This window comes from Entelurus aequoreus, linkage group LG06 (assembly GCF_033978785.1).
Source record: "Entelurus aequoreus isolate RoL-2023_Sb linkage group LG06, RoL_Eaeq_v1.1, whole genome shotgun sequence".
Lineage (NCBI taxonomy): Eukaryota > Metazoa > Chordata > Actinopteri > Syngnathiformes > Syngnathidae > Entelurus > Entelurus aequoreus.
The window spans coordinates 33,114,326-33,137,100 of NC_084736.1; the positions used below are offsets into that span (position 1 = coordinate 33,114,326).

At 35.2% G+C, this 22,775-nt stretch overlaps 2 protein-coding genes across 2 annotated transcripts in view; both read right to left on the reverse strand.

Annotated features, from left to right (window-relative positions):
* The window catches only part of LOC133651520 (homeobox protein Hox-A5-like), a 4,416-nt gene extending 3,138 nt beyond the window's left edge, over window positions 1-1,278 (reverse strand). The window contains exon 1 of the mRNA XM_062049476.1: window positions 682-1,278. Within this exon, the coding sequence (XP_061905460.1) occupies window positions 682-1,195 (514 nt within the window). The 5' untranslated portion in view covers window positions 1,196-1,278. The remainder of the gene's footprint in view (window positions 1-681) is intronic.
* A 5,885-nt stretch (window positions 1,279-7,163) lies between these two features.
* On the reverse strand, window positions 7,164-13,093 carry LOC133652143 (homeobox protein Hox-B6a-like). The gene is made up of 2 exons (XM_062050565.1): window positions 12,625-13,093; window positions 7,164-9,055 (listed from the first exon to the last, which is right to left on the reverse strand). Exons 1-2 carry the CDS (start codon window positions 13,091-13,093, stop codon window positions 8,757-8,759), a joined length of 768 nt encoding a protein of 255 aa, XP_061906549.1. The 3' UTR covers window positions 7,164-8,756.
* Between the last annotated feature and the right edge of the window lie 9,682 nt (window positions 13,094-22,775).

Here is a 22,775-nt window from a genome sequence, read left to right on the forward strand (position 1 = left end):
TCTTTTTTTTTTTAAATATTAAAATCCATGCAAACATATTTTATGTTTATGTTTTAGCTTTTATTGTTTAATGTTTAAGATTTTCCGTACTGTCCTTGAACGCACCACAGTGTAGTCATTGTATACAAATGTTTATTGTTAGTTTTTGTATCAACTGTTATCTTTTTATGATGCTGTCTTAGATTAATGATTACTAATACTATTAATAATAATGATACTACAATAATAATGTTGATAATTAATAATAATAATGATGATGATAATAAAGTGAAAAGAAGCAACATTTGTGTCACTTGAAACAGTCCCATTCCTTCTTCCTTCAAATTCTCCATCATTTTATTTTTATTGCTTCCATCTTTTATTCACCTCTTTTTTTAATTTAATTTTTTATTTTATTATTATTTCCTACTTTTACTTTTCTCAAAGTGTATTTTTCCTGCAACTATATGAGCTCCAGACTGCAAAGTGTCCATAAAGTGTGGACGCAAAGGGGTCGTCATTTCTTATTCGCTCATATTCCAATACGATTTCTTCATGTCCACACTTTAGTGTGTTTTGGCCAATTTATGCCACAAAATAAGTTAAAAGTAATACAAATAAAAATACAATTATTTGAAATACTGGTGTGAGAGTATGTGTGTAGTACTGGAAGAAGACAGTAGTATTTTAAAAGTTGTGTACCGTGGCAGCTGTGCAGTTTTCTCATCCAGGGGAATATTTCCGGCGCTCCGGTGCTCACCGGGCCGCCTTCTCGCCTCTGTCCCGCCTGTGCGCGCCTCATCCCGGCTTGCGTGTCGTCTGCCGCGCCGTCGGGCTCCGCTCGTCGCTGCGTCTCAGAGGCGGCCGGCGAGGGGAGCCCGAGGCCGGCGTGTGGAGCGCTCGGTGCCGGCTGGCTCCGGTCACCGGGGTGGTCGTCCCCGCGGGCGGCGGACGGGAAAGAGTCGGTCACCGGCGTTCTCTTCTTCTTCCGGCCGTCGTCCGAGGACACGAAGCCCGCGCAGCCCGAGTGTCCTCCGGGGTTGGAGGCGCCCGGCGCGTCCTCCGCTGCCCGGGTGACGGTCAGGTCCATGCCGGCGTAGCCGTAGCCGTACCCGGCGTGATGCATGGCGGAGTCCCGGTGCTCGGCGTAACTTACTTGGTAGTCGCAGGCGTTTGGGAAGCGGCCGGAATACGAATTCACGAAGTAGGAACTCATTTGTTGTTTTTGGAATCGAAATATTCCAACAAATATCGGATCCGATTCTTTGCGATATCGCGCCTTCTTTTATGGATTTATGACGGATTCATAAATTATGACCGCACTGTACTTGCTTTTTAGCTGGAATGTGGGGGTGGGGTGCGCAGTGTGTGTGTGTGTGTGTGTGTGTGTGTGTGTGTGTGTGAGTGTGTGTGTGTGTGTGTGTGTGTGTGTGTGTGTGTGTGTGTGTGTGCGCGTGCGTGCGTATGTGAGTCACGTGGTTTTGTTGACCAGTCATAAATTCAGGCGAATGACATGAGAGGTAATTCATGCGTGCAAGAAGGATTCTTCTCAGTTTTATTGCCGCCGAGCAGAGAGCGCCACCTACTGACATTATGATTTATTGCACGAGGGAGAAGCCGATTTCTTTTATGACTTAATTAGGTTTGCCGTTGAAATCGAGCCAAAACTTAATTATTGCACGTTGGAAAATGCAAAAAGGAAAAAAACAAAACAATACTTTTTGATTTACTGGGCTTGACTAAACATTTGATGCACAGAAATAAATAAATAAATACATAAATTGTTAAAAATATCAATTATCAATAGGTTTGTATTTTGTTCATGTATTAAGTTACAAGAAGGTTTTTAAATTATGAATTACAGTTACAAAATGATACTTTTGAAAAATCATATTGATAAAAAAATATCGACAACGATTGAAAATTTAAAACACTAATAAATGTTTTCAATGTGTAAAAAGGAAATGTAAATTATTGTATTACATTATGAAAAACAAAAAAATGTTTTAACAGTCAACACAATTTGTGTTTATTTGTTTTTAAATATGTTAATTTAGACAGTAACACAATATGCTTATACTTTATATTGCAATGTTTAAAAAAAAAGTTTGATCATATTACTACGCTTATACTGTATACACCTTTATGTACCTATATATATATATATATATATATATATATATATATATATATATATATATATATATATATATATATATATATATATATATATATATATATATATATATATATATATATATATATATATATATATATATATATATATATATATATATACTTACTTTTATATATATACCTATATTGCATACCTTTATATACCTATATACATATATACCTATACTGTATATACCTTTGTATACTTTTATACAACACCAAAAATGATTCCCGGGTGCGGCCACAGCTGCTGCTCACTGCTCCCCTCACCTCCCAGGGGGTGATCAAGGGTGATGGGTCAATTGCAGAGAATAATTTCGCCACACCTAGTGTGTGTGTGACAATCATGGGTACTTTAACTTTTAATATACCTATATATACCTATGTACATATTTACCTATATATATGACTGTACTGTATATACCTTTATATACATATAGGTATACCTGCACTGGCTTCCTGTGCACTTAAGGTGTGACTTTAAGGTTTTACTACTTAGGTATAAAATACTAAAGGGTCTAGCTCCATCCTATCTTGCTACTAAAGGGTCTAGCTCCATCCTATCTTGCTGATTGTGTTGTACCATATGTCCCGGACACAAATATAAATTCTAAGAACTCCGACTTATTAGTGATTCCTAGAGCCCCAAAAAAGTCTGCGTGCTATAGAATGTTTTCTAATGGGGCTCTAGCACTCTGGAATGTTCTAGCAGTAACAGTTAGAGATGCTACCTCAGTAGAAGCATTTAAGTCCCATCTTAAAACTCATTTGTATACTCTAGCCTTTAAATAAACCCCTTTTAGACCAGTTGATCTGCCGTCTCTCTTTTCTGCTCCACCCCCTCTCCTCTCACATTATTATCTGTATTCACTCAGCATCCATTGCACCGGTCACCCAGGGGGTCCCCACATCTGCTGTCCTTTCCAAGGTTTCACTTTGTCCCCATTGGGTTGAGTTTTTTCTTGCCCTGATGTAGGATCTCAGCCCAGGATGTGGTTGTGGCTTGTGCAGCCCTTTGAGATATTTGTGATTAAGGGCTATACAACTAAACTTTAAATGATTGATTGATTTATTTAAAAGTAAATGTAATTAGTGATATTAAAACAATTAATATTAACCATCAAAATATCAATATTTTTTGTTTTAATTTTTAACTCTATTAAACTACAAACAAAAAGGTTTGTTTACATTATACATTTTTTATTTTCAAACTTTACAAATTTTATTCAAAACAAATCTCTCTCTCTCTCTCTCTCTCTCTCTCTCTCTTTCTCTCTCTCTCTCTCTCTCTCTCTCTCTCTCTCTCTCTCTCTCACTATATATATATATATATATATATATATATATATATATATATATATATATATATATATATATATATATATATATATATATATATATATATATATATATATATATATACTACTTCCTGCTTTACTTCATGGTTTACTTGGTCTTGGTCGAGTTCTACTTTCTGGTCTACTTCCGGGTTTACATTCGGGTCTCCTTCTGGGTTTATTTCCTTGTCTCCTACCTAAATGGGGTGGGGGTCTTATGGTGTGATATACCAAACAAACAGACAATGGAAAAGCTACAATCATGAAATAATTTTTGTATGAATTAAATGAAAATAATTTGTTAAACATTTCATTGTAACCATTTAAAATATAAATAAACTACACAAAACATATATAATATATGTATATAATAGAAATGTATACATCAAATAAATAATTGCATTTATTAATATTATTTTTTTATATTACCTGTTAAGTAAAATACATATATATTTATTTGCTTTGTGATTTGATGTCCCTCATATCTTGAAGTGTTAACCTGATGTGTGGTATCAGGATTTAGTCATTTAAGTGACATATTTCATATTTCATATTTCACACTTGGTGGTGTTTCCAATGCAAACATCAGATTGAGTCTCACACACGAATCATCATGTGTCCAAACACAAAAATATTAACAACACGATGGAAGTTCATACTGGAACTAACACTCAGCACTTAAGATATCCTTTTAAGCTCTTTTAAGGTGTGTGATCCTTGTTTGTGTACTTTGCAGCTGAGTCAGCGTCACACAATTCATGGAAAGCAGACTATAAAAACAACAATATTTGCATTGTGTCGTGTAGTAAGTCTGGAAATACCCAATCAATCATTTATTGGCCCTGATTACAACATTACGGTAATATGTGACCTAAAGTGGAACTAAAGTGGAACTAGTGACCCAAAATCCTTGCACACAATGTCCACATAAGGACTTGACTCTGTGAGGATTGTTTCCACAAGAAAAGTTGCTAAAGACGTAAACAAACGTGTCCGAACGTGTCTAAATATTTTCTATTCACAAATACAATCTGTAGATTTGATAGAAAAAAAAAAAACCAAAACATGCTAACTCCACACAGAAACACCCCCAGCCCGGGGTTCGAACCAGGACCTTCTTTTTGTGAGTCACACCCCTGTACCACCGTTCTATCATATTAACTTTATTATGTGCACCTGTTGGTTTACTTCAAGATTTACTTCCGGGGTTACTTCCGCATTTACTTCCTGGTTTTACTTCCTGGTTTACTTCTTGGTTTACTTCCTGTCTACTTCATGGTTTACTTTATAGTCTACTTCCTGGTTGTGTTCCTGGTCCACTTCCGGGTCCACTTCCGGCTCCACTTCCAGGTCTACTTCCAGGTCTACTTCTGTGTTTACTTCCTGATCTAGTTCCTGGTTTACTTCCTGGTTTACTTGGTCTTGGTCTACTCCTACTTTCGGGTCTACTTCAGTGTTAACTTACGGTTCTACTTCTGTGTTGACCTCCTGGTTGATTTCTGGCTCTACTTCCGGTTTTATTTCCTTGTGTAGATCCTGTTTTACTTCATGGTTTACTTCCTGATTTACTTGGTCTTGGTCTACTTCTACTTTCTGCTCTACTTCCGGGTTTACTTCCTTGTCTACTTCCTGGTCTATGGTCTAGTTCCTGGTTTAATTCATGGTTTACTTCCTGGTTTACTTAGCCTTGGGGCTACTTCTACTTATTGATATATTTCCATGTTGACTTCCTGGTCTACTTCCGTGTTGACTTCCAGGTCTACTTCTGGGTTCAATCAATCAATCAATCAATGTTTACTTATATAGCCCTAAATCACAAGTGTCTCAAAGGGCTGCACAAGCCACAACGGCATCCTCGGCTCAGATCCCACATCAGGGCAAGGAAAAACTCAACCCAATGGGACAATGAGAAACCTTGGAGAGGACCCCAGCAGTTCCTGGTTTAATGCATGGTTTACTTCATGGTTTACTTCCTGGTTTACTTCCTGATTTACTTGGTCTTGGTCTACTTCCACTTTCTGGTCTACCTCCGGGTCCACTTCCGGGTTTAATTCCTTGGCTATTTCCTGGTCTAGTTCCTGGTTTATTCATGGTTTACTTCCTGGTTTACTTGGTATTGATCTACTTTTACTTTCTGGTCTACTTCCGTGTTGACTTCCAGGTCTACTTCTTGGTTTACTTCTGGTCTACTTCCGGGTTTATTTCCTTGTCTACTAGTTTGTGCTTTACATCATGGTTTACTTCCTGTTTTACTTTGTCTTGGTTTACTTCTACTTTCTGCTCTACTTCTTTGTTAACTTCCTGGTCTAGTTCCTGGTTTACTTTCAGGTTTATATCCTGTTGTACTTCCTGTTGTACTTCCTGGTTTACGTCTGCTTTACTTACAGGTTATTTTCCCTGTCTTCTTTCGGTTATACTTCCTTGTTTACGTCCAGGATTACTTGCGGGTTTATTTCCTTGCCTATTTCCTGGTCTACCTCCTGGTCTACTTCCTGGTTTACTTCTGGGTTTACTTCCTGGTTTACTTCCTGGTATACTTCTGGGTTTACTTCTGGGTTTACTTCCTGTTGTACTTCCTGTTATGTGATTGTTGTTCATTCAAATAAAATCATACCAAGTTGAAATTATAAAAAATTTAAAAAAAAAATTAAACAAATAAAATGGGATGCAGCCTTCGAGTAAACAAAAGTTGATATTAATAAACAATTGTAATGTGAAAATAAACAAAATTTCAGCCACAAGTGAGTGAAGTAAACACACTTGAAGGAAACATTCAGCCAGCACATCAAGAAAATGTCCTCTACCTTTCTGTTAGTTTCATTTTATCAGTCAGTGCCGAACATCTGCTGGCAAAATGTTCATCTTCAAGGGATCGTCCCTGATTAGACCCCGCCTCCACGCCGGTCAGTCAGGGTTCACGCCGGGTTCACGCAGGGTTCAAATGTCACCAGCACATTGTCCACTTTGTCTGCTGAAGTGTGTGTTTATGTGTTTATGGCGACGTGTGTGCGTGCATGTGTGTGTGTGTGTGTGTGTGTGTGTGTGTGTGTGTGTGTGTGTGTGTGTGTGTGTGTGTGTGTGTGTGTGTGTGGCTGCTGGGGGGAGGTCGACTTTCTCCTTCAGCCTGGCGTCACTGAGCGCCACAACATCTGCAGGTAACTTCCACCAAGTTATGAACCAACAATATTTGTGCTTTCTTGCACGTCCAATCGGGCTTTCCGAAGGATTTCAGGGCAAATTCACAGCAAATGACCGACTAATCATTGCCTAACTTTCACGGTGAACGACTGCAAATGTTAATAACAGTTCATTGCGGTAAAGTAGAAGAATATTGCACTTTTTGTAATGTTACAGTAAAAATTGGTGGAAAATATTGTGAAATGCTAGTAAACTTTTACAGTACTGAACAAGGACATTTGTATTTTGTAAAGAAAATTACTCGAATTAACCAGTCTGTTTTATATGTAAATACACAAATAAAATGTATATTTAAACCTGTTTTTTGTGGATAAAATCTATCTTTTTAGCTTTGCAAATATGTCTTTTTGGTTTTTTTTCATGACAAAGTCACACTTTATTGCACTAGATTGTTTTGCACTTTATTGGACATATACAGTAGGTAGTATTTATGTACAGTAGAAGTACTTGACAAAACGTTGACACTTGACAAAAAATATATTTTCAACTTGCAGACACTTTGCTGCAAGTTGTAGGTAGTTTAAGGAATCACACCAGCTTGTTAGTTAGCTTACATTGGAAAGTTTCCCATACAAAATCATCACCCTGATTATTTTTACACAGCTACAGTGTTCCCTCGGCTATTGCAGAGTTTCTACAAGTTAGCATGCTAACAGTTAGCATGGGTTACATACTGAATTATATGACCGTAAGGTCTATGGCACCGAAATTTGCAAAAAAAAGTTAGTGAGAGAAAGTGTGAAATTAGCTAAAAATTAAAGTAGCATGCTAACAGTTAGCTTGTGTCACATACCAGGTTATATGAATGTAAGATATATGGCCTCGGAATTAGCGAGTGTGACTGTAAGGTGTAAGGATGTAAAATTAGCAAACAAATGTGTGAAATTAGCTTTGAAAAATGTTAGCACGCTAACCAGTTAGCTTGTGTCACATACCGAGTTAGCAGAAAAAATATGTGTGAAATTTGCTAAAAAATTAAAGTAGCATGCTACCAGCTAGCTTGTGTCACATACCAAGTTATAAGACTGCAAAGTCTATAGCTGCAAATTTAGCGAAAAAAAGAAAGCAAACAAACTAGCTAAAATAAAGTTAGCATGCCAACAGTTGGCTTGTGTCATTTACCAAGTTATGTGACCGTAAGGTCTCCGGCTGCAAAATTAGCAACAAAAAAGGGTAAAATTATATTTTAAAAGTTAGCACGCTCACAGTTAGCTTGTGTCACATATCAAGTTATTTTACCGTAAGGTCTCCGGCTGCAAAATTAGCAAAAAAAAGGGTAAATTTGCCTTTTAAAAGTTAGCATTTTAACAGTTAGCTTGTGTCACATACCAAATTATGTGACCGAAAGGTCTACAGCTACAAAATTAGCAAAAAAGTGTGAAATTAGCTACAAAAAAGTTATCATGCTAACGAACGCGTATTTACTTTATATTTCCTATGAACATCATATTGATTTAAAGTCTTTATAAAAACACTTTTCACGCATTCAAAACACGCTCTAAACCCTACATCATGAACATAAACACGTCAGTGGGTATTTTAGCATGTACCCGATGGTTCTTTAAAATCCGCAATGTGTGGAGAACGTAGCATCCGCCTAGCGACGAGGGAACTCTGTACTTGGATACGAGTGCCAAAGAACACAAACATTAACAACAATTCATGTACAATACTTGAAATGTCCACTAGTCTCAACCGTGGAGATCTTTTCAAATGCACATTGATTCTAATAAAACGTTTAAATAATGATTGGAAGTTCAGTTAAATTTTCGTCCAATCAGAGGAAGATTGAAAATAATTTACAAGGAAAACAACGTTAATTGTTTTTCACCTAATTGCTTGTGTTGTGTCAGTAAAAAAACAAACAAAAAACAAAGACAAAAACATCCAAACGCTGACGTAGCACTTTTTAAAGCTCCAACATTCAGAAAAAAGGTCCATGTGAGGAGCAGATGAAGAAGCATCCATTTTGTTTTGTTTTGGTCCCGTCTCACAAGGTCATGTGACGCCTTTCTTTACTTTTCTCCAAAATGTCTTTGTTCTTTCTTTCCAAGGAGAAAACCTTCCTCACTGCGTCCGTTTGTCCTCGTCCTCTGTGCCATTTGCCGTGGAGGAAGAAGACGACGACGACGACGAAGAGGAGGAGGAAGAGGAAGAGTTGATCAGTTTGTTCTCCTTCTTCCACTTCATCCTGCGGTTCTGGAACCAGATCTTGATTTGGCGCTCGGTCAGGCAAAGTGCGTGAGCGATCTCGATCCGCCGCCGCCGCGTCAGGTAGCGGTTGAAGTGGAACTCCTTCTCCAGCTCCAAGGTCTGGTACCGGGTGTACGTCTGACGCCCGCGTCTCCCGGGACTCCCGAACGCGCCTTGACGGGTACAAGGACAAGGTCAGGCCGGGATTAATTGCAACAACAATCACACAATAACAATAAACAGAACAATAAATCATTGACATTATTCACAACAATAATCATTGACAATAATGGCATCAACAATCACAACATTATCAATAATCATTGACAAGAATAACAATAATCACAACATTAACAATAATCACAACATTAACAATAATCACAACATTAACAATAATCACAACAATAATCACAACAATAATCACAATAATCACAACAAAAATCGCCACAATAATCACTAACAATAATAACCACAACAATAATCGCAACAATAATCACAACCTTAACAGTAATACAATTATTAACAAAAATCACAACATTAACCACAACAAAAATAATCACAACAATATTTTTTCAACAATAATAATCACAACAATAATAATCACAACAAAAATCACAGCAACAATAATCACAACAATAATCACAACAACAATAATCACTACCAAAAATGATTCCCGGGCGTGGCTACGCTGCTGCCCACTGCTCCCCTCACCTCCCAGGGGGTGTTCAAGGGGATGGGTCAAATGCAGAGGACAAATTTCACCACACCTAGTGTGTGTGTGACAATCATTGGTACTTTAATCTTTAATCTTTAATCTACAATACTAATCCTTAATGATAACCACAACAATAATCAGAACAACAATAATCACAATAACAATAATCACAACAATCATAATCACAACAAAAATCCCAACAATAATCACAACCATAATCCCAACAATAATAATCACTGCAATAATCACAACAATAATAATCACAACAATAATAATCACAACACTAATCACAACACTAATCACAACCATAATCCCAACAATAATAATCACAACAACAATCATCAGAACAATAATAATCACAACAACAATAATCACAACAATAATAATCCAAACCATTATCACAACAATATTATTCACAACAATAATCACAACCATAATCCCAACAATAATCACAACAACAACAATAATCACAACAATAATCACAACAACAACAATAATCACAACAATAATCACAACCACAATAATCACAACAATAATAATCACAATAATGATCACAACAATAATAATCACAACAATAATCACAACCATAATCCCAACAATAATCCCAACAACAACGATAATCACAACAATAATCACAACAACAATAATCACAATAATAATCACAACAATTATCACAATGATAATAATCACAACAATAATCACAACCATAATAATCACAATAATAATAATCCCAACACTAATAACAACCATAATCCCAACATTAATCACAACCATAATCCCAACAATAATCACAAAAATAATAATCACAACAATAATCACAACAATAATAATCCCAACCATTATCACAACAATATTAATCACAACAATAATCACAACCATAATCCCAACATTAATCACAACAAAATAATCACAACAACAACAATAATCACAACAATAATCACAACACTAATCACAACAACAATAATCACAGTAGTAATCACAACAATGATCACAACAATAATAATCCCAACAATAATCACAACCATAATCCCAACAATAATCACAACAAAAATAATCACAACAACAACAACAATAATCACAACCATAATCACAACAACAGCAATCACAATAGTAATCACAACAATAATAATCACAACAATAATCACAACAATAATAATCACAACATTAATCACAACAATAACCACAACAACAATAATCACAACAACAACAATCACAACAATAATGGGAGCAATACAAGTGTCATTTTATATAAGAAAATAAAGAATATTTCATCAAACTATCATTTTAGCAGCAACAAGAAACATTCATGTTGTCCAAAGTGCGGCTCGAGGTCCTTTTGTGGCCCTCAGAACATTTTATTGTCTCACCTGGCCTTGACAAGTATATGTACACTTTTTGAACAGTATCACTAAATGTAACACTGAAAAACCTCAAAGTTTTGACTAAACAGTTGCTTGACAGAATCGATACAAGCGTCGACGATATGAAGGCTGGTATCCGTATCGTGTTGATACCAGAGTGATATTAAAGTTGTCTTCTAGCCTTTGGTTTAACGAAATGTAAAAAGTATTTTGTTTATATTTTAATATTTAATTATGTATGGCATAAGTTGCAGCAAGATAATTAAACATGTACTAAAGTGATCTTCCACTAATTTGGTCATAAATTATATAATTAATGCACTAAAACACCAATTATCTACCAATAATTTGGTTAAAAATTATATTATTAATGTAGCAAAACACCAATTATCTTCTACTAATGAGGTTATAAAAACACCAATTAGCTTCCAATAATTTGGTAATAAATTATATAATTAATGTACTAATACACCAATTATCTTCCAATAATTTGGTTATAAATTATATTATTAATGTAGTAAAACACCAATATTCTTCTACTAATTTGGTCATAAAAACACCAATAAAACCCAAATAATTTGGTTATAAAATATGTAATTAATAGGGCAAAACACCAATTATCTTCCAATAATTTGGTTATAAAACACCAATAATGTGATATGAATGCAGTTCAAAGTTTGCAGACTTATTGACTTCAAATATGATTTATTGTCAGTCAGGAAAAATTAATCAAACGAGTCAAATTCGTGTTTGATTTATTTGACAGTTTATAATCGATAATACAATAACAAAATGCAATTCTATCTATTATGATTGTTTGTAAATGCTCTTTATTTCACATTTTATTCATAGCTATATTGATAATTCATGGCGCTGACTTTGTGCTGGTGTAGGTCCACACGCACGATCAAATATGACTTATTATGTATAAAATATGACTTATTTTGTATAAAATATGACTTATTATGTATAAAATATGACTTATTTTGTATAAATATGACTTATTATGTATAAGATATGACTTATTATGTATAAAATGACTTATTTTGTATAAAATATGACTTATATATAAAATATGACTTATTTTGTATAAAATATGTCTTACTATGTATAAAGTATGACTTATTTTGTATAAAATATGACTTATTATGTATAAAATCTGACTTATTTTGTATAACATGTCTTATTATGTATAAAATATGACTTATTTTGTAAAAAAAATATGACTTATTATGTATAAAATATGACTTATTTTGTATAAAATGTGTCTTCTTATGCATAAAATACAACAATATTTAGTTCTAATAATTGCTTACATAATTTATCATTTTTAGAACACGTTTTATGAAAAGTACATTATAAAATAGCAAATTGTGACGTCATATGCAATCAAAGCAGGCGTCAATCACCGCGAGGATGACTTATTATTATTATTATTGTTGTTATTATTATTATTATTATTATTATTATTGATATAATTATTGATAATATTATTAGGAGATGTGGAGTTTAAAAAAAAGATGTTTGTGATGTTTTCCTGCCAACTTTGCGGCTGAGCGACAAGCGAACAGAGCGCCTTTACGAGGCCAATAAAGCCGCAAACGGTGGCATAAAAGCGGCGCGTCACGTGACTTTTATGGCGGGTGATGAATGCGTGGAGACTCACCGTTACACGCGTTCATCCGCTGCATCCACGGGTAAATGTGCGCCGCTCCGCCGTGCTTGTCGTCCCCGGGCTCGAACATTCCCTTGCAGTCTTTCCGCTCGTGGCTCAGAGACAGCGGAAGTTCGTCCAGACCGCACGCGGTGTCCCGGTAGAAGCCCGCCGCCGCCGCGGCGTAGTCGCAGGCGCCGGCGGCGGAGGTCCGGTGCCCGCCGTACGCCGCGCCCGTCGCCGGTTGGTAATACCCCGACGCCGCCGGGTACGCCTTCTCCTGCGCGCCGCCGGCGCCGCTCGCGCTGTACGCCGCCGCCGCGGTGACGGCTGCCGCCGTGACGGCCGCGGCTCCCGGGTAGTGTCGAAGCGGGTGGTCGGCGGCGTAGCCCGGGGAGTAGAGCGGGATCTGGCCCAGGAAGGACTCGGCCGCCTGCGCGCCGCCGACCGGGAAGGAGGAGTTGACGAAGTAGGAACTCATGAGGACGCGCGGGCGGGAAAGTGTGCGCGGCAAGCGAGCACCGACACGACAATGACGCGCGGACACGCACCGGGAGGAGGAGGAGGAGGAGGAGGAGGAGGATGAAGAGGAGGAAGAGTACCGGGCTGACGGTGTCCTCCTTCATGCGCGCCTTTATCATTTCTTGTGTTTTATAACTTCTTCTTCATCACCGACCACCGGCGGGGGGGAGGGGGAGGGGGTATAATGAGCGTGTGCGTGTTCGTGCGCGCGTTTTCCTTGCCCGAGGGTGGGGGGGGGGTGTTTTTGGGGGGGTCCCAATTTGACTAATTTTCATTTTTATAATCTCATCTGCTTCCCGCTCACATTGCGCAATCACACTCGGAGTCTTTGACGCGTAAAATTGACTCCTCGCGCTCGTGCGTCTGGCAGCCCCGGTAATAACCGGTAATAACCGCCGGTGCTCGGGAAATAAAAACATGTTATCCCTGCGCGTGCGCGCTTCCGCAAGAGGAGTGGAGTGCGCATGCGCGAGCAAGTGCATACAGGCATTTATTATTCTTTGTGATTATTGTAATATTATATCAATAGTATTAAATATATTATTATATACATATTATATATATTATTTATATTATACATATATTTATATATGTCATGTATATTACATAAATACAATATTTGTATTCATCACAAATATTTGTATATATGTTATTTATGTATATATGACATAATAATGTGTATTTGTGTACGTCCAGACTAAATGTACACACATTTATTTATTTTTTACTTCATATAAATAATTTTCAATCTTTTTTTAGTAATTTTTTTCTTTTTAATTATGATTTTCTTTTTTTTTTAATCCAGCATGAAGATAAACACTCAGGCTTTGATTTATTGACTACAGCACGTGAACTATTATCATGAAAACCACAATTAGGTCACCGAGAAGAGAAAAATGATGCTGTAATATTTGTGTTCTAGTATTTATGTTCTTATATTCATGTTCTAATATTCATGTTCTAGTATTTATGTTCTAATATTCATTTTCTAATATTAATGTTCTAATATTTATGTTCTAATATGTTTGTACTTACATTTATGTACTTACATTTATGTTCTAATATGTATGTTCTAATATTTATGTTTTAATATTTAAGTTCTTATATTTACGTTCTGGTATTTATGTTCTAATAATTATGTTCTAATATCTATGTTCTAGTATTTATGTACTTAGCTTTATGTTGTAATATTTATGTTGTAATATTTATGTTCTAATATTTACGTTCTAATAGTTACGTTCTAGTATTTATGTTCTAATAATGATGTTCTAAGATAAATGTTCTAATATTTATGTTCTAGTATTTATGTTTTAATATTTATGTTTTAATATTTGTTCCAATAGTTATGTTCTAATATTTATGCTCTAATATTTATGTTCTACAAACCCCAAAAGCAGTGAAGTGGGCACCTTGTGTAAATGGTCAATAAAAGCAGAATATAATTATATGCAAATCCTTTTCAACTTATATTCAATTGAATAGACTGCAAATACAAGATATTTAATGTTGGAACTACAACTTTTTTCAAAAAAGCTGGCACAAGTGGCAAAAAAGACTGAGAAAGTTGAGGAATGCTCATCAAACACTTATTTAGAACATCCCACAGGTGAACAGGCTAATTGGGAACAGGTGGGTGCCATGATTGGGTATAAAAGCAGCTTCCATGAAATGCTCAGTCATTCACAAACAAGGATGGGGCGAGGGTCACCACTTTGTCAACAAATGCCTGAGCAAAACATTTCTCAATCAGCTATTGCAAGAGATTTAGGGATTTCACCATCTACGCTCCGTAATATCATCAAAAAGTTCAGAGAATCTGGAAATATCACTGCACGTAAGCGATGATATTACACACCTTGGATCCCTCAGGCGGTACTGCATCAAAAACCGACATCAGTGTGTAAAGGATATCACCACATGGGCTCAGGAACACTTCAGAAAACCACTATCAGTAACTACAGTTGGTCGCAAACATCTATAAGTGCCAGTTAAAACTCTACTAAAACTCTACTATGCAAAGCCAAAGACATTTATCAACAACACCCAGAAACGCTGCCGGCTTCGCTGGGCCTGAGCTCATCTAAGATGGACTGATGCAAAGTGGAAAAGTGTTCCGTGGTCTGACGAGTCCACATTCCAAATTGTTTTTGAAAAAACTGTGGACATCGTGTCCTCGGGAACAAAGAGGAAAATAACCATCCAGATTGTTCTAGTCGCGAAGTGGAAAAGCCAGCATCTGTGATGGTATGGGAGTGTATTAGTGCCCAAGGCAATGGGTAACTTACACATCTGTGAAGGCACCATTAATGCTGAAAGGTACATACAGGTTTTGGAGCAACTTATGTTGCCATCCAAGCAATGTTATCATGGACGCCCCTGCTTATTTCAGCAAGACAATGCCAAGCAACGTGTTACAACAGCGTGGCTTCACAGTAAAAGAGTGCGGGTACTAGACTGGCCTGCCTGTAGTCCAGACCTGTCTCCCATTGAAAATGTGTGGTGCAATATGAAGGCTAAAATATCAGAAGGGAGACTGTTAAACAACTTAAGCTGTACATCAAGCACGAATGGGAAATAATCCCACACAAAAAATGTGTCTCCTCAGTTCCCAAACGAGTGTTGTTAAAAGCCATGTAACACAGTGGTAAAAATGTGCTTCTGAAAACTTTTTTGCTAAGTTCATGATTATTTGCAAAAATAAAATGAAGTTTCTCAGTGTGAACATTAAACTATCTTATCTTTGCAGTCTATTCAATTGAATATAAATTGAAAAGGATTTGTAAATCATTGTATTCTCTTTTTATTTACCATTTACACAACTTGCCAACTTCACTGCTTTTGGCCTTTGTAGTATTTGTGTTGTAGCATTTGCTGCAGAAGAAGCAAGGTTACAAACAGGACAGCATCCAAATGCGCGTCATTGCGTCTTTTTCCCGCCAAAAAAAAAAAAACTCCCAAAGAGAAGAAAAAAAAATCATAAATAAATCTCACTTCTTTGTGTCCCTGCAGGCTATTATTAGTGTGCACATGTCACACATTTTGACATCCAAACAAAGACTCCATTTTCACTTTAGCCCCCCCCCCCCCCACACACACACACACACTCGTGACGCCCCCCCCCCCCCCCCCGAAAATTCATAATACTTCAAACTTAGTTTCTGTTCAATATCAAGTCTCAGACAGATGGACTCCAAACTCTTGAACTCCTCACGCACGCACGCACGCACACCACACACACAAACACACACACGCACACGCACACGCACGCGCGCACACACACCATCTGAGCAAGCAGGACGTCCATTTCCTTTCTTTTGTGCGCCAACGGGAAGCTCCGTTATTGTGCGGACGTGAGCGCCGTTACTCGGTAACCAGCGCCGACGGAAGCTTCCAGAAGGTAACACACGCACACACACGCACACACACGCACACACACGCGCGCACACACACACACGCACGTCTGTCATAAAAAAAAATATTTTTTTTACAGACTAAACTTCATTTCGATCGTTAGTATTCCCGATAAACGATGAAATATGAAGACGATTATTCAAGAAGTCAGTTCAAAAGTGAAAGTAAAAACATTTGAAGTGTTTGATATTTATTTCCAGTCCGTTATTCACTTGTGGGGATTAAAAAAAAAAAACAGGAAGGTAAGGGAAACATTGACAATGAATAATCGTTAAACATGGTGTTCCTAATGTATTGGCCATCGTTGACATAAATGACTGCTATAATTCATATAAAACAATAAATGCATAATTTTCATAAATAAACACTTGAAAATGGAAGTAATAGAAATAAAAATGTGTTTATATGTAGTGGAAACTGATTAAATAATATACAATATTTAAACTGAATTAATGACGCTGTTTAATTCATAAAGCAACAATAAAAAATGGTAAATGTGTTGGAAAAAAAAAGTACAAACTAAGTCTAGTCAGTTATTCACTTATGGGGGGAAACACGACATGTGCGTTGGAAAGGAAACATCGACAATAAATAATCCTTCAATGTTTGAGGAAAAACATGGTGTTCCTAATGTTTTGGCCATCGTTGACATAACTGACGGCTATAATTCATTCATAAACACATCAAATGACAATAAAACAATTCCACAGTTGAATAAATGCGTGATTGTCTTAAATACACATTTTAAAATGGAAGTAACTGATGAAATAAATGCATTTTTAAGGTTTTACAATATTTAAACGTAATTATTGATGCTGTTTAATTTATAAAACAACAATAAAAAATAATTAATGTGTTTAAAAAAAAAAAAGTACAAACTAAGTCTAGTCCGTTATTCACTTATTGGGGGAAATAAAAAAAAAACAGGACGTGCGTTGGAAAGGAAACATCGACAATAAATAATCGTTAAAACAACGTGGTGTTCCTAATGTATTGGCCATCGTTGACATAATTGACATTTATAATTCATAAACACATCAAATGACGATAAAACAATTCCAGGGTTGAATAAATGCATGATTGTCTTAAATAAACATTTAAAAATGGAAGTAACTGATTAAATAAATACATTTTAAAGGATTTTCAATATTTAAACTTAATTAATGACGCTGTTTAATTAAAAAACAACAATAAAAACATCGTAAATGTGTTTAAAAAAGTACAAACGAAGTCTAGTCAGTTATTCACTTATTGGGGGAAATGAAAAAAAAACAGGACATGTGCGTTGGAAAGGAAACATCGACAATAAATAATCGTTAAAACAACGTGGTGTTCCTAATGTATTGGCCATCATTGACATAATTGACTGCTATAATTTATATAGAACAATTCCACAGTCGCGTGATTGTCTTAAATAAACATTTTAAATGGAAGTAACTGTTTACATAAATACATTTGAAAGGATTTACAATATTTTAACTTTAATTAATGACGCTGTTTAATTAAAAAAACAACAATAACAAATAGTAAATGTGTTAAAAAAAATACTAAATAAAGTAAAAAGACATTAAATATATAATTGCAAATGTGACTTGTATTATTAATAATGTCGTTTATTCTTACTTGTTTTTGTTCTTCAAATAAATAAAAACAAGTCTATTTAGGAATTCAAAACCGGGAAAAAGAATAATTAGTTTGGCAAAAACTCACAATTTGGGAAGTTTGACTTGTAAAAACACGACGACGGAAGGAAGAAGACAAACTTTTCAACCAACTTTATGGTTTTATTGCACCTTTACAACTCGTCCTGCCGTGTAAGTGTGTGTGTCCGTGTCCATGTGTGTGTGTGTGTCCTTTGTTCTGCACTACACATTTGTTCGTCGTCTGCTGTTTTTTTTAGCTGCTCACCATTCCTGACATTCTACAAGGAGCCAATAAGAGTCATAAAGTCATAAAACCGCAGCGCGCGCGCGCGCGCACAGACACACACACACACACACACACACACACACACACACACACACACACACACACACACACACACACAAAAGCAGCTTTTTTGACACCACTTTAAAAAAAAAAATCTTCTTAAATTACTTTCATTTTGGCCAACAAAAGAAAGTAAAAATAAATAAGTATTGAAGTTATTCACGTGTCCTTTGGACGAAGCGTGGAGTTATTAGCGTGTCGCTGCTCAAGTTAATAAAGTTAATAAAGTCATTTGAGCTCTTTGTGCCGTGAAGGAAGTGACTTGGTGGTGTTTTCTGTTTTTTCTTGTTCCACCTCCAGGCGACCAAAAGCTGCGTTTTTCTCCTTCACGCCATCTGAGCGCGTGTTTGGTGCAGATGACCGCGGGCATGCGCGTTAACGATTAACGTGAGCGAGGAGCGGAGCGGCATAACTTAACCGGAAGATAACATTTATTTAGTCATCAAATAATCATGTAAACATTGTGGTAAATACCAATATGTCACAATAAATATCATTAGAATAAATATTACTGCATAACTTACACACAACATGCACTGGAATAACATTTATAACAAATATTTATTCATCAATAATGACGTAATCATTGTGACAAATACAAAATATATCCCAATAAATGTAAGTAAAATTAATATTACTGCATAACCTACACACAACATGCAATATAATAACATTGTTATTCATCAAATAATGATGTACACATTGTGATAAATACGAAATTGTGGTAAATACGAGATATATCGCAACAAATCTAATCAAAATAAATATTACTACATAACTTACGCACAACATGCAGTAGAAAAACTATAAAATAACACATATTAATTGAACATGGTGATAAATACGAAATATATCCCAATAAATATATTTAAAAATCAATATTACTCTGTTGGCCCTGCGACGAGGTGGCGACTTGTCCAGGGTGTACCCCATCTTCCGCCCGATTGCAGCTGAGATAGGCTCCAGCGACTCCCCGCGACCCCAAAAGGGACAAGCGGTAGAAAATGGATGGATGGATGGAATAACACTGCATAACACTCAAAAAATTATGTGTAATATTAATATGCATTAATCAAATCGTGATGTAAAAAATTGTGATAAATACAAAATATATCACGTAATCTTAGATCAAATATAATTAAATACATATTACTGCATAATTTACACACATCATTCACTGGAATAACATATATAACAAATATGAATTTAACATTACGAACTATATCACATAAATTACAAATAAATATAATAAAAATCAATATTACTGCTTAAATTACACACACTCAAAAAAATATTCATTAATCAAATAGTGATGTAAAAAATGTTATAAATATAAAATATATCACGTAAAATAAGGTCAAATATCATTACAATAAATATTACTGCTTAACTTGCACACACTCAAAAAATACCGTATAACAAAAATATTTATTAATCAAATAGTGACGTAAAAAATGTGATAAATACGAAATATATCACGTAAAATACAGATAAATATAGTTACAATTAATATTATTGCATAACTTACACACAACATGGCTTAAAAATATAGATACAATATAATTCTAAATAAAAATATTCATTCATCAAATAGTGACGTAAAACTTGTGGTAAATACGAAATATATCACGTGAAATATAATTAAAATAAACCTTATTGCATAAATTACACACATTTAAAATAATATGTATGACAAAAATATTAATCAAATAATGATGTAAAAATCGTGATAAATACGAAATATATCACGTAAAGTAAGATACATATAATTAAAATAAATATTACTGCATAACTTACACACACCATGGCCTAAAATAATATATACAATATAACATATTCCTTAATCAAATAATAATGTCAAATTTGTGGTAAATACAAAATATGTCACAGAATAAATTCAAATATAATACATTAAAATGGATATTAATTTGTATTGACTAAAGTAATGAGACTTTTTTTTTTTAAATAGACATTGTCTACGCACTAATGATAATAATTCTGGTTGTTTCTCCCCTGCGTAACTCCAAGCCAAATGTGCTGAGCTCCTTCACGCAAAGGTGATGAATGGAAGCGCGTGACACGATCACAGACGTCGGTCGCCACGTCGATAAATAATCCTCCCGTCATAAATTACAAGCGCGTGGCAAAATGTGCGTGCATGAGTGTTTGTTTATGGAAACCCAGACAAACAGGAGTTCGCACTTTGCGTGAAATATGATCCAGTTTGCGTTTCTGAGCGCGGGAGCGTGACTTAAAAATTGACGTCATGAACGTCTGGTCAGCTGTAGTCATTTATTTGGTCTCAAGGAAAGACAAAACAACATTTTGGACATTTTGACTAAATGGTGTCTTAATAATCTGCTTGTGTGGTTGCTTGGCAACAGCAATAACACGTTTTATTGTATTTTTTTTACAGTATTTATTCCAACAAATCATACAAAATTTGATTTTTGTTTTTATTCCAACTGAATAAATCTCTTTTCTTAAAAAACAACAACGTGTTTTTTGTTCCTTTTTGGCAGACGTGAGCATGAACCAATCAGAACGGAGAAGACATTTGAACTCAGCCTTTCCACCAACCTCGCATGACGACGTCAGACCCCACGTGACTGCCCCATAGAAAAGATGGCGTCGCTGCCAAATGGACGCTAGATGGCGCCAGAGTGTTGGGCAAGATCTTTCAAAGACGGAGAAGATCGACAATAAACTTGCCAGATATATGATTACAAATACAATAATAATAATATGTTTATTACACACATATTGTATTATTATTATCACGTATTTACACTTAATTACCAGATATTACACAAACTACTGCAAGCTAACATAACTACATATTCCATAAATAACGAATATATAAAGTACATTCAAAATACCGGTATGTCATAATATAAATGAAAAAAATATATGACAACCAATTAAATTAAAAGAGAAAAATATTCATGAAATTATTACTGCTTTTTGGCCGTGTTAACTTAAATGTAATTAAATAATTATTAAGTGTTTTCAAAGCAAATAAACCTGCAACATGATCACATAATTAATCAGGAATCGAATACTTCCGTAAAACATTTGAATCAAATGTAAATAAACATATTTAATGCGAATATTGATTAAACAAGATATTATTCGTTCATATTTAACCATTTGAAAACGAATGTTTGATATACATAATGTATGGATAATTAATAATTATATTTCGACAGGAACGATTTATTCTTCCCGAGATCGGATTCAAAGAGTTTATTCCCGAGTCAATAAAAAAACGTGAATTTATTCTAAACTGAAACAAATTCGTTACAAATATCAACAAACTATTGAACGTGTTTGTTTATTTATTTGATACATCAATTCAAATATTTATTGAATATTATCACAGTTTTAAAATGTGGAATGGGGCCTCAAAGTTGAAATATATTTATTTTATATGAAGAAATCAAAGTTAAAATTAAACAGCAGATGTTTATATTGTCATCAACATCCAGGCCTTATACTTATATTAGTCTATTCGTAATTTAAAAAATATATATTAATTTGTCTGTTATTATGTTGACTTATGCCGCCTTTTGCCCCAAAATGTCAGGTCCGAACCCAAATGGCCGACTTCCTGTTTGTTTGTGAACACCAATTTTGAGACTTTTTTGTTGTTGTTTCCACCAAAATATTCTCACGATCTGCGACAAAAATTAATGTAATAAATTGTAGGGGGCGCTACTGGGGCAGTTTTCACATGCAATTTTTTAGGGGGCGTTTTTATCGTAAATGTAAGTGTAGACTTCTTCTCACTCCTTTTCAAATATGTAAAAAAAAAAAGAAAAAGAAAGTCCATTGCTCATTTTGTTTATTTTTTGTTACGTTTTTTATTCTCCATTGTTTTCATTTTGTTATAGGCTATAGCAATTGGATCAGGCTTGCTCTTGTTTTTTTGCATATTTGAAATAAAAATATATCAAATTAAATGTTCACCCAGAATGATAAAAACTATAACACCACTTTCAGTTTTTACTCCAACTAATAAGAATAATATGAACAATAATAATAATGACAATAATAATAAATCAACTTGTGGATGTTTTTTTGTTTTTTTTGCTGTTAGAGACGGATGAAATATAAATATGTGTACAAGTACTTCAAAAATGACATTTTACTGCAATAAACACACACAAAATATACATAATAATACACTTTTAATCTCACTGCTCGTAAATGTTCACCAAAGAATAATAAAACTAACCACT

What these genes read in the sequence shown, in the direction of transcription:
- LOC133652143 (XM_062050565.1), bottom strand. Translation starts at nt 13,093, where the DNA reads ATGAGTTCCTACTTCGTCAACTCCTCCTTCCCGGTCGGCGGCGCGCAG. An exon ending in GCGGATGAACGCGTGTAACG is followed by an intron (nt 9,056 to 12,624) that starts GTGAGTCTCCAC and finishes GTACCCGTCAAG; the next exon opens with GCGCGTTCGGGAGTCCCGGG.